Below are 13,629 nucleotides of genomic sequence, written 5' to 3'. Positions count from 1 at the left end.
AAATTCAAGGTTCCAGACTTATTTAAGAAAGTAAAAACATTTATATTTGAACTAAAAGCATTTTACACAGATTTGCCTAAAGTGACTTAAAACTTAATCTTTTATCTGAAAACCTCACAGACAAACAAACAGAATTTCTTCAAGCTATTATAGTACAGTTTAAATTTCATGGTGGTCATTATATTTCTGCTAGGAGGTTGTCTAAATGAAATATCTTTTAAAATCACCTGTTTCCATTTAGAAAGGCAAATAAATAAATAAATAAATAAAACAAATATTTACTTGTTCTTTGAAGAAATCTGATACTTTTAAGTTTTAATGTAAATAATGAAATTATTTACATCCAAGTTAGAGTTGACAAAAGTGAGTGATTTCCTTAGACATAATGCTAACCTTAAAATTCCCAATAGGAAATTAATTGCTTTAATAATAAAATGAGCATTTTTACAAAGAGAAATGGACTTTTTACTTTCAAAAAATTATAATAATCTAATAACCCACTTTCTGAAAAGCATATATTAAAAAATTATTCATATTCATATTGTAGAGTACACAATTATGTTGCTGCTCTTATAAGAGAAATATGAATTATCAATGAATAATAGATAGAAAATAACGTTTAGAGACATAATTAAAATACTTTGCCCAGATGTACTTATAATTATTGTAGATATTTCTAACATAAGTCCAGTAATATGTAAGTAGAAACTAATATAATTCCTTAAGCTTTATGAAAATTAGTATTTTTACTGGTAACTATCTTATTATTTTTAAATTGTCCTAACTTCTAGTTTGGCCGGAAGAAATCAAATCTGAAACATACAAAGCCTAGAAAAAATATACACACATACATTTAAATTTCATTGCTCTCACCTTTGTATTTTGAAGCAAACCAAGAAATCATTTTTCTTTCTGAATTGCATTAGGCTTTTTTTTTCTCTGTTAGTTTGTGAAGTACTAAAGGAAACATAAAACAATAGAGATCAGACAAGAAAATGGCAGAACTTGGAAAAAGTTATTTTCTGAATAAAATAACCTCCAAAGTTTTTAGCTCCCCTATTTAGAATTCTGGTACTTAATATTTAGGCACAGAATTTTCATTGAATTTTGAAGTCTTAGTACAGCTCAGCTGAAGCAAGAATCTTAAGGGGATGGCATCTATTCCACTTGAAAAGAATTCACACACATAGGAAAGAAGAATAAACAAAACAAAAAAGAAAAAAACAAATACACTGCAGAAGCTAATAATAAGTACACAAAGTACACAAGTGTATTTATTACATTTTGCAAGCACTTTGTTCTACATTTCAAAAACGCCACCATCAAGCTGTTGGCACATTTATATACAAAACAGATTAATTGTAATGCCTGCTACAAAGCACTCTGTGAAAATACAAACTCTAATACCAGAAATGAAAGCCAAAAGTGTCAACATCATTACATAAGTTGAAAAGACAGTTTTAGAAATCATCACAAACTGTTAAGACACGGAACTGAAACACTATAATATAGAATTTAAAGAAGCCCATTAATACTTTTGCTGAATATCTGGAATACTGCATATATCAGAAAAACGTTGAACCAGTAAGATAATCTAAGCGTAAAAAAAGGAAGCAAAATGAACCCCAAATTAATCAAATAATCCTACAGAATGCATAATCATGCCACAGATAACCCTAGTAATACCCCCTACCTACTACAAGAACTTGTAAAATTACTGATGATGCATGACTAGTCGTTGTACAAAGATTGTTTCACTCAATAAATTTTATTAGAAATGCAGTTACACTGAGAAAGGATTTCACAATGGTCAAATCAGTGCACAATACTACCTAGTTTTATACACTGACAAAAATGTCTTGTCAGGCTACATCATTTTAATAGACACTTTACAGCATTCTTGTAGCATTAGAAATAATCAAAATAAGAGTCAAGGTTAAAACAAACACCAAATTTGGTCCAATAATACTGATTGCTTTTTTTTAAAATTCCTTTGATACAGGTACATTTTATAAATGAATATGAATGAATATTCAGTTAAAATGACTTACTTGAAATAAAAACACAAATATATCACTACACTTCCAAACGATACATTCTATAGGGGCCTCTGACCACACTTTAGAAAACACTACAGGTAAACCAACATACGTTGGAAGGCTGCAAGCAAAGCTATTATAGTAATGGAAGCCTTTTCAAATATATCATACACATTTTAGGAATAGTTTACAGAGGTGCAATCCATTAAAACTTTTAAAGTAGGTAAAACAAGTTCCAAGGGGTTAGTGTGCTTATTTGTAATAAACCACCTTCATAAAGGTAATTAATTTTCCACATTAGCATATTAAAAGTTCCAATCCAGCCACTTCTTAAATCACAAAGAGATCATTCTCCAATAGTCTACAGTAGTTATTTCCATTAAAGTTGTCTCTATATACTAAACTTTAAAAGGTAAGCCTGGTGTCACAATCTTACAAAGGCAAGTAGCCATGCATTAGCATTACTGTTTCTACATGCTCACAACATAAACATGAGTAATCTGAGAGAAATACCTTTTAAGAACATCAAGAAAAAGTACAATGTTAACAAAGATAAGAAGCACTTTTTTTTTAACCTACTCTTACAAATTTAGAAATTGCACCTTAGATTGATGAAAACATGAACCAGGGCCTATAGTAACGTGGCCACTGATCTCAGACAAGATTTCCGTATTTCAGGAGTCATCATGATGTCATCTCTGTCTATTGTTCATAATGTACAATGGTCCCTTTGAAGGTTACCTGTAGTTTAACTAGTTACCGAAATCAAAACTAAAAAGTATAAAAAGCTATTTCTTTTTAAAACATAAGAAATAATGCAAAAGGTGTTATGTATAACACATGGGAAATGGTTAGAAATCAAACAGATCTTTGCGTTTGACAATGTTAGTATCTTCGATCTTACAGAAGTAGTAAATGAGTTTGAGAAATTTCAAAAAAAAAAAAAAAAGGCTGGATAGGAGCTTGTAGAAAAGATCTGATTATATCAATTTAATAAATTGGGAAATTAAGTGCCAAACAACAAAGAATTGTACTCAGGTGATTCATAAGTCACCTTACAGATCATTGATGAGAAGCACTTTCGTTTTGTTTTTTAAAGGTTGGATGGTTGGATGGCCCTTAGTTAAACACCAATGCATTCAAATGGTAGGAAGAACAGGAAGATGCATTTATGTGTATGCATTGAGCCGCTCTTTGGAGCGAGTAGAATGGATGTCATGGAGCTCTTGCTCTTCCTTAGACTTGATGTCTTCATACTTCTGCATCCGGCAGGCATCTTTCACATAGGCCCAGTTGGCAGACAGAACCATAAGGTAGTGAACCTAATCAAAGACAAAAATAATTTATATAGGAAGTTTGTTCAGTGTCTTCATTACACCTTGCTGTCTGGAAAGAAGCCTTCAGATTTTATGTCTTTATAAGAAATGTTTACATATAAAATGGAACCAAAATTTGGTAAAGAATAAAAACAATATCAAATATGTTTTTCACTCCTCCAACCATATCCCACCATATTCTTGGCAGCCTTTTTTTGAGTATCTCTTTCTTTTCTTTTTCAATTCTGAAGTAATCCAAAACTAATTATTAATCTTTATGGGATGTTTCCTGCCCAATGTGTTCTCATTTGCCCAAACCATAAACTATACATTTCATTTTCATTATCTATGTTTTATAATCCATAATCAGAAATATTCTCACATACTGTTTGTGCCTAGTTGATTTGAATTAACTGGAGGATCTACTATGCCAATTAAAGACAGATCATGGAAACCCCCATATATACCTGTGGATTTATTAGGTTAATTTTCCCTTTAATGAATTTTGTAGTTTCTTTTCTATTATAAACTATAAGAGATAAAATACTATGTAATATGGATTTTTTATATTTATATACATTCACAACAATTAGAATAGTGACATTTTCAAAACAGAAGGTCCTGTTTTGTTTTGAGTAATGAAGGTGCTGAAGAAATAAAGCCCCTTTATTTGAATTGAGTTGACTCAGCAAAAAAAAAAAAAAAAAAATGCTTATTTGTTTTTATTTTCTTTCTTCCCTCTTGGTTCACAGGGTAGATAAAGCAGTTTTCCACATGGTGAATTTTGATGAGTAGAAAAGAGAAACTAAGTTGCCAGTGATTTACTTTCTCCAAGTTTTAAAGGGTGGGCAATATTTTAAACCAACATTCAGAAAAACAGAATCCTAAGATTTTGATAATCCGTAAAGAGTACATTGGAGGAGGCAGGCTGGTTCTAGAAAAGTCCAGATGGACATAAAGAATGAAACAGCAATTCTAAATAGTGAATATTGTGGCATGTTCGGGTAGTCAACAAGTAGCAAAAAACAAAACAATTTTGACACAAAGATGTAGGGCAAAAGATGCATATCACTATAAATAACCTATTTTTTGAAATTTCTATTTCCTCTGAAGTTTAGAATTTTGTTTAAGGAACATTGTAAGCCACCTGAAAGCAGGGGCTGTGAGTTATATTGTTGTACATTATGGCATTTACCTAGAGAAAGCTTAATCACTATACATACATATATGGATTATATAAGGCTTATACACATAATGAAGTTTATGTATTTTTTGTTGCTGTAAAATATTAAGCGCTGTGGAGAGTGCTCAGTATGTAGCAGATACACAAAATAATTGCCAAATGAATGAATACTGTTTTCATTGTTCAACAACTTTTCATGATATCTGAGAAAACGTGGCCCCCAACTTATTAAATATGTATGAGTGATGTTGGGTACGTTATCTCATGCCTGTCATCCCGGTACTTTGGGAGGCTGAGGCACGTGGATCACTCGAGGTCAGGAGTTCGAGACCAGCCTGGCCAACATGGTGAAAACCCATCTCTACTAAAAATACAAAAATACAAAAGTCAGCTGGGAATGACAGCATGTGCCTGTAATCCCACCAAGTCGGGAGGCTGAGGCAGGAGAGTCGATTCAACTTGCAGTGAGCTGAGATCACACCACTGGACAACAAAGTGAGACTCTGTCTCAAAAAAAAAAAAAAAAATCTGTTTATCTATCTATGCACGAGTGAAATACTGAAAAGAAATTCAAGATCACTCCAATTCAGAAACAGGTGCTACCTCGTAAATACCTAAGGGTCTTAGAGTCATTTCATCTGGTCCTAAGAGGAACACAAGCTGCAGGGCCTGTTACCGCACCTCGCTAGGTGAACAGTGCTTACTGGAATCTGGGGCAATGCCAGGCTGACTGACTTGGTCAGCATGTAGGAATTCCTAACTTCTCTCCAAAATAATGGAGTAGAGGCCGGGCACGGTGGCTCAAGCCTGTAATCCCAACACTTTGGGAGGTCGAGGAGGGTGGATCACGAGGTCGAGAGATCGAGACCAATCTGGTCAACATGGTGAAACTCCGTCTCTACTAAAAATACAAAAAATTAGCTGGGCATGGTGGCACGTGCCTGTCATCCCAGCTACTCAGGAGGCTGAGGCAGGAGAATTGCCTGAACCCAGGAGGCGGAGGTTGCGGTGAGCCGAGATCGCGCCATTGCACTCCAGCCTGGGTAACAAGAGCGAAACTCCGTCTCAAAAAAAAAAAAAAATAATGGAGTAGCACAGAGTAAGTTCGTAATAAATATTATTAATTACATTACAATTAATATTCTTAAGTTCTTAATATTTCTTTTTAAGAAATATTGTTAATAAAGGTTTTAAGAAATAAGGTTTTAAGAAATATTAATAAAATATAATAATATAAATAAAAAATATTATTAATATTATTAATAATAAAGCCCCTGCTTTATTATTCCTGGTACTAGCAGTATTTGTACCAGGAATAGTAGCAGTGGTTATATTTTACCTGCCTCCTAAGACCTACACTATTATCAGAGCTAATAAATTGGAAATATTTAGGTCAATCATTGAAGCTACTATGGAGTTTTGTGATGACTCTAGATAGAGACAATAACCCCCAAAGAATGCTTAGTACTTGAAAAAATAATCTTCTAAACTTTCTGCTTAAATAAAATTTATGTATAGCTTTAAGTATATGTGAAGCATAGACTGCTTAAGAAATGCACAATATATAAATTTCTAACAGCTCAAAATCTGTTGATTTGTTTTCAGAGTAAGCATTTTCAGGGAAATTTAAATAGGTATTTTTCACTAGTGTATACCTGCATTTTTAGGCAGAATTTTATATGCACGTATATGTAGCGAATACAAACAAATGTTTATTATCAACATTATAAACATATATGTCCAATTTTGTTCAATAAAAGATACTTGAACAGACTTCTTGTACCTAGGTATATATTGCTCATGCATACCCATGCCACTAAAAATTTTTGACAGTGTGGGAATGGGTGTATGAACACAAAGGTACACATTTCCTCTGATGTCACAGCCAGCATGTTTCCTCCTAAGGACCATAAACGTTTGATATATCATTGCCAGAACTTGTTGATCCTTCCCCAAGGCATAGGTTAACATTAATTTTAGGTTAAGAATATAAGGCCTTTGCTTCTTGTTCTATTTAAATCCCTCCAAGTAATCAACCAACATGATCTTTATCAGGCATCTCACATTCTGAAAAAAAATTTCTATATAGACGTTTATTGTCACTATATCTAAAAGACTGAGTGATGTTAAAGTAACAAAACATTTGATAATTCATGTCAATACTGACATAGTCAGTTTATTAAATATATATGTACATCATTTTTAATAAAACAAATACAAAATATTTGTGAAATCACTAACTGGTCTGACATGGTTTATTAGCACATTAGCATTTTCTCATCATTCTTATTTTTAGTCTTTGACAAGAGAAAAAACATTCTTCTTTTTCTTTTTTAAGAAAGTGTTTCTTTCACCAACATATAAGATAGGTATTGGCACCATAAGGAGAAGAAATAAATAAATTCCAATTCATTCATCATCTTTCCATATTGACTCAGCTGTCACAGTTGTGAGGTTACTGGGAGTCTTCTAGGGCTCTAGACTACTCACTCTCACCGATACAAACATGGACTGAAGACCTTGGCTGCAAAGCTGTTACTGATGCTCAGAGTACTCGCTTAGGGTTGATATTTGGCATTCCAGTGGACAAACTGGAATTCTTGCTGAGTTAGAAAGGAGGAGACTGGCACGTACTAGGTCTTCTCACTGAGTAAAAGCCTCATGTCTTAAAAGAAGATCTAGGGAGAGGTGCAGTGGCTCTCGCCTGTAATCCCAGCACTTTGGGAGGCCGAGGTGGGCAGATCACAAGATCAGGAGATTGAGACCATCCTGGCTAATACGGTGAAACTCTGCCTCTACTAAAAATACAAAAAATTAGCCTTGTGTATTGGCACATGCCTGTCGTCCCAGCTATTCTGAAGGCTAAGGCAGGAGAATCGTTTGACCCCAGGAGGCAGAGGTTGCAGTGAGTAGAGATCACACCATTTTACTTCAGTCTGGGTGACAGAGCAAGACTCCATTCAAATGGGAACTACTGAGGTTTATTTTTTTTTTAAATAACCTAATTTGTTTTTCATAAATGAATCTGTGTGGCATTTTAATGTTCTTAGTTATGGAAAAAATGTAAATTAAGGAACTGATTAAATTACTCAGAATGTCACATTGCTATAAACATATATGCTACAGAAATAATTTTTACACGTACAGTAATCTAACATCTAAAATCCTAATGAATTACTGTTGTTGTTCATGGTATCAATCGTGTAATAATAATATTTCTTTGGGTTTAACCTTGTTGTTGACTTACATGCCCATTGAATTTCCTACTTTTTTTAATCTAATGAAATAAATGTGTATTACATGAACTTCAAACATTAGAGATAGTTTATCTTCTCTACAAGCAAATAGCTCTGGAATTCACATTGAAAAAGCAAGCACCAGAGCTTGGAGGTCTTACCATAGCAATGACTGCTGCCCCAGCTCCAGCAAGTGCCACAATAAACAAGTGGAAGGTCATGTTCAGCTGCAACGGAAACCACAGAGAATCAAAAGGTGTCAGAATTACAGGTAGAGGAGAGGTCAAGATTGGTACTGTCTTATAAACAGGACTTTGTACATCTTAACTAAAAGAAAGCCTGTGATAAATCACCCACTCCATCAGAGCAGATTATTACAATATATTTTCCCCTTTAAATCATTTAAATCCTTTCAACTTCATCATAATATAATGTCATTATAAAGATGAGATAATGATTAACAATGCTGGTTTTCATCAGTAATATTAAAACAATATAAGGAGGGCTATGGTCTTTTTAAATATAACTTCATCATGTTTTCAACCTTCATTAAAATGAGATTCTAGAAAATTTGAAATACTTATAATTTTTATTGAAATATGCAAAGCATATAATTCCTGTTTATCCTCTATTCCCCCTGAATAACACAACTACAAGTAAAATTGCCTCCGGAAGAATAAAGGGAAAAGTCATTATAGATTTGGTTTTAATACACTATCCAAGTAAAATGAATGCTAAAATTCCAACAAAATTAAAAGCCGTAAAAACACTCACCTCAGTAGATTCACACATCCTCAAGAAATTCTCAGAAACAGTGCAGATTTTCTTTTCCTCTCCAATTGTCACAATTCCTACAATGTGGAGAAAATTACAGTTCAGCAGTGTAACTGTTTTGAAGAGCCAAGAGGAAAAAAAAAATGAGTTTTTGCTAATCAAATCTAAGCAAGTTCCATTTTGTCTTGAGTTATAAAAGAAAACTTATTTAGCTTTCATTGTGGATAATAACTGTGAATAGAATTATGAATATAATATACAAACCTATTTGGCCCTCAAGCAGTTTAAGTAATTTCAATCTGAAATCAATTGAATCTCACCCTCAGAATTTCCAGATTCAATTAGAGCCAGTTCATTGGTTTGGCCCATTAACGAGATAGTTTGGGCATCACAATTATTTTGGTAACTATGCCCCAGACTGTGCTGAAGTCAGGATCTAAATTTGTTCAGCTAGTGCAATGCTTCTCTTAATCTGCAAAAGCAAACTGCCCAAAGGAGTACTGTTCCTTCCTTCAATATTGAAAACAATGCTATTATTAACAGGAAATGAAAAGTTGCTGGATCACTTCCGTTTACCCCTGTTCCAGTTGCTTCATGGACATTAGAATCACCTAGGAAATTGCCAAAAATATGTATTTTTAGATTCCAGCACAAAACTGGTAGATAGGAATCTATGAATATTAGGCCTAGAACACTGCATTTTTAAAACGAGCACAGAGGCAATTCATTGGCATGTCTCTGCATCTCATTTTTAGAGAGCAAAGTAACCACGTTCATCCGATGATGGCTCTTTAATTTTGTTTTGAGAACTCTTGAAGTGCTAAACACATACAGGCATGAAAAAATATGAAGTTCAGGACATTCTAATACCTAAGCTTTAGCATTTGCTGCACTTTATTTAGTTGTTTTTGTTGTTGTTGTTTCATTTTTATGGGTTTTTTTGTTTTGTTTTGTTTGAGATGGAGTTTCACTCTGTCACCCAGGCTGAAGTACAGTGTTGCCATCTCAGCTAATTGCAATCTCCCCCTCCTGGGTTCAAGCAATTCTTGTGCCTCAGCCTGCAGAGTAGCTGGGATTAAAGGTGCACACCACCACACCCAGTCAATTTTTCTATTTTTAGTAGGGGTGAGTTTCACCATGTTGGCCAGGCTAGTTTCAAACTCCTGACCTCAAGTGATCTGCCCACCTCAGCTTCCCAGAGTACTGGGATTACAGGCATGAGCCATGGTGCCAGGCCTTCTTTATTTAGTTTTAATATGTATCTACATATTCTTAGGTTTATGGGATATCATCAACTCTCCATCTCTTACAGAGCTGCTGCTATGATTATTTTCTCCCTTGCCAATGGTTTGTGGAATCTGTTTCAGTGTGAAAAAAGTCTATTTGCAGTGAACAGACACATAGATCCCTCTCTACAGCCTAGATGGTTCCAAGAGGGTATAAAATTTAAAAGGGTTCTCTCATGAGATTTCCTCCCTAAAATATTTACCGTTATTGAAAAAGCTTTTGGGTCAAGGGATTATCTCTTCAAAGTATACATTACAGACTTCATTCTGTGGGATATTCATGTTGTGGTTACATTTCCTTATCCATTTCTCAATTCACATTTTCAGCAAAACACCTAGAAAGTGTTAGCCTAAACTTACTACAATTTCTTTCCTTTCATTTCTATTTAAACCCTCTCAAGTCAGATTTTGCCCCATCTCCCCTCCTTGGAAATTTTTCTTATAAGGTCACTAATGACTTCCAAGGATTAACTGTCAGTTTTCATCTTCTTGCAAGTTGGCAGCACTAAACACAGTGGATCCCCACCTTTTCCTTCATGCTCTCTTCATTTGGCTTCTAAAATCTGTCGTCTTCAGTTTCTGTTTTTCTGATATCATCGCCTCATTCTTCTCACTCGTTGTCTGTTGCCTCATCTTCTCTCTGACCTTTTAAGTTGGAGCTCCCCACCCTTCACTCCTTAGCCCTCTTTCTTCCATGCACATCTCATTCAGTCCCAGATATTTAAAAATTATCAACAACTCCCAAATCTATGTGGCCATCCCATATCTCTCTTCTCAAATCAGGATTCATATATCCAATTTCTTATCTGACAATTCTATTTGGATTTCTAATAAGTATTTTTTTTTAAAACTTCTGCAAAACAGAACTTCTGCTCTTCTCCTTTTCTGGCTCCACTCCCAAGCAAACACTTCTCATAGCCTTGCCTATCTTTCTTGACAGCAAATCTTGTCACTAGCTCAGTCAAAAGAAATTCCTCCTTGAATTCTCTTTTTTTTCCCCCCAAACCCTATCTACAATCTATCAGGTAATTATTTTGCTTCTATGCTCAAAATACAACCATAATCAGAACAATCCTTCCCACCTCCCTTGCCATCTCACCTCCTGATCCAAGCCACCAAAACTCCCACTTGGATTACCACAATCATTTGTTAACTGGCTTCCATGCTTCTACCCTTTCTACAATCCATTCTTCAAGTAGCAGCCAGAGTAATCCCTCTATTAGTCAGACCATGCCCTTTCTCTGCCAAAATCTGTAATGACTCTCTATGTTCCTCAGAATAAGGCCCCAAACTTACAATGTCCTGTAATGTACTCATCAAGATGGTACATGCCAGGAACTCATACACTTCATCTCAATCTTTTGTCTACTCTATTATTCTATGTAGGACTCACTGGCTTCCCTGTTGTTTCCTGAGGAACCAGGTATCACATTGGCTTGGTAACTTTGCACTGGCACTTCTCTCTGACAAGAATATTCCTGGAGCTAAGTTTCTCCTGTCCTTTAAAGGACAACTACTCAGTAAAGACTTCCTAGATCATTTTAAAAAATACTATTGTTACAGTAGGTAGTTAGACATGTATACAGCAAGAGAGTCCCCCAACTCACTGCCCATTGAGGATATCAGGCCACCATTAGGTGATGGTCAGGCAGTTGTTAACTGTGTGTCTAAAATAACAATTGGTCACAGCTGGCTCCCAATAAAAAAACACCTGAAGCTGGCGATCAGCAGCTTCCTGATATGAACTCAGGAGTTGGACAAGCGGGCTCAAGCATGCACCCTAAGAGGCAAAATGGCAGAGTGTAACCGATATATGACCTTCCTCTAAGGACACTCAAATGATAAGTGACAAACACCTCAAATGAGCATTTAAGCAACTCCAGAAAACTGCACATGCGGCCCCTCCCTGGTGCTGGCCAGCCACTACACATGCAGACAGCCCACCCCAAGGGAATAATCAGGTAGGAAGTATGCAGGACCCTAGATGAATGCCAATGTATAAAACCACAAGTCAAAAGATCAGACAGTTCACTTGATCTCTGAAGTCAGTCACCTGGTCCTTTTCCAAGAGTAATTTACTTTCATCCCTACTGTAAAACTTTTAAATAAACTTTCACTCCCGCTCTGAAACTTGCCCTGGGGTTTCACTCTGCCTTATGCTCCTCAGTTAAATTCTTCCTCCTGAGAAGGCAAGAAGTGAGGGTGCTCAGACCCATATGGATTTGCTGCTGTTAACATCATTACTGAACCTCCAGTACTCCTGATGCTGTATGCATATGTGTATACACACACACACACACACACACACACACACACACACACACAAATAAAATAAATAAAATAAAGTTTTTGTGATAAGTATACCATATATAACAAATATATATATAATATATATTAAAGTTAATTGTAGTTTAAAAATCAAGATATGAATAATATGAAGCTCTAGAAGTGAGCATGTGGAAGATGACCTGCAGGGTAAATTTGAAAGCCTGATTATCTTGTATCTTTGTCTATGAATGGCCAAACTGGTTACACCAAAAATTAAGTAAGTTATTCCAATTTATATCAATTTTTTCTAAATGTTCTTATATATATATACATATATATATATGTATGTATATATATATTTATTTATTTATTTATTACCTATGGGGAAGTTTTAGCTAAAAGGTGCAGATTACATTTTCATTTTCTTCAAAGCAATTGGGAGAAGAGGCAAATTATAAGCAAGGATGGCCGGGCGAGGTGGCTCACGCCTATAATCCCAGCACTTTGTGAGACTGAGGCAGGTAGATCACCTGAGGTCAGGAGTTTGAGTCCAGCCTGGCCAACATGGTAAAACCTTGTCTCTACCAAAAATGTACAAGAATTAGCCAGGCATGGTGGCGGACACCTATAATCCTAGCTGCCTGGGAGCCTAGGGCAAGAGAATCACTTGACCAGCTGTTATAGAGATGAGTTTCACCCTGTTGGCCAGGTTAGTTTCGAACTTCTGACCTCAAGTGATCTGCCCACCTCAGGTTAAAACAGGAGGCGGAGATTGCAGTGAGCTGAGATGGTGCCACTGCACTCCAGCCTGGGCAACAGAGTGAGACTCCATTTCAAAAATAATAACAATAATGATAATAAGCAAAAACTAGGCAAGAGAAGCATCAAGAACTTGGTACAAGAAGAATTGGGGAGAACAGGAAGGATTTGATGCATTAAAGTTGCAGTAACAGGCTTTTTTAGTACTTCATATTTTTCAAGCTAGCTAAACACAAGTGATATATTTCTGACATTGTAAGAATTGTTTGTGCCTGAAATATGACAACTTCAGAGAAAACGAGGCATAATGTCTGTACGCAGTTACTAAGACTTTCATCACCAAGACAATAAAAACCTTTGGTCCTTACTGGACAGTTGAAGTATGACTCCAAGAAAATTATAAATGAGACTTGGAGGTAAAAGCAGAATGAACAGATACTTAAAACACTCTGACATCTGATAGGATGATAGGAATTAACTCCCTATTATGAAATATAAATGCTTAAATTTAAAATAATTTATCATTTACATTGCTGGGTTTTAAGATGATAGAATACCAGTATATCTTCTAGAGACCACCCACCTCCCCTCGCTCTGGGGGGCTTTTCTCCATTTTCAAAGTCAGCAACAATGGATATTTTCATACCCTTCTCTCTAGTCCATCTTCCTCTGATTGACTCCTCTCCTTTGGCCCTATTTTCCATTTCTAAGAACCCTTCTGAATACATTGATGCCACCTGGATAATTCAGGCCGATTACTTTCTTAAG

General features: G+C 35.4%; 1 protein-coding gene across 3 annotated transcripts in view; it reads right to left on the bottom strand.

The window, feature by feature from the left end:
* Window positions 1-1,247: 1,247 nt before the first annotated feature.
* GPM6A (glycoprotein M6A) overlaps window positions 1,248-13,629 on the bottom strand; it is a 379,853-nt gene continuing 367,471 nt past the window's right edge. For all 3 annotated transcript variants that reach the window (XM_002745202.6, XM_054252777.2, XM_003732397.5), the window contains exons 5-7: window positions 8,549-8,625; window positions 7,936-8,001; window positions 1,248-3,361 (exon numbers count right to left, since the gene is read on the bottom strand). In XM_002745202.6, the coding sequence (XP_002745248.4) occupies window positions 3,209-3,361; window positions 7,936-8,001; window positions 8,549-8,625 (296 nt within the window). In that variant the 3' untranslated portion in view covers window positions 1,248-3,208. The remainder of the gene's footprint in view (window positions 3,362-7,935; window positions 8,002-8,548; window positions 8,626-13,629) is intronic.

This window comes from Callithrix jacchus, chromosome 3 (assembly GCF_049354715.1).
Source record: "Callithrix jacchus isolate 240 chromosome 3, calJac240_pri, whole genome shotgun sequence".
Classification (NCBI taxonomy): domain Eukaryota; kingdom Metazoa; phylum Chordata; class Mammalia; order Primates; family Cebidae; genus Callithrix; species Callithrix jacchus.
This window is presented reverse-complemented; position numbering and strand designations above follow the sequence as displayed.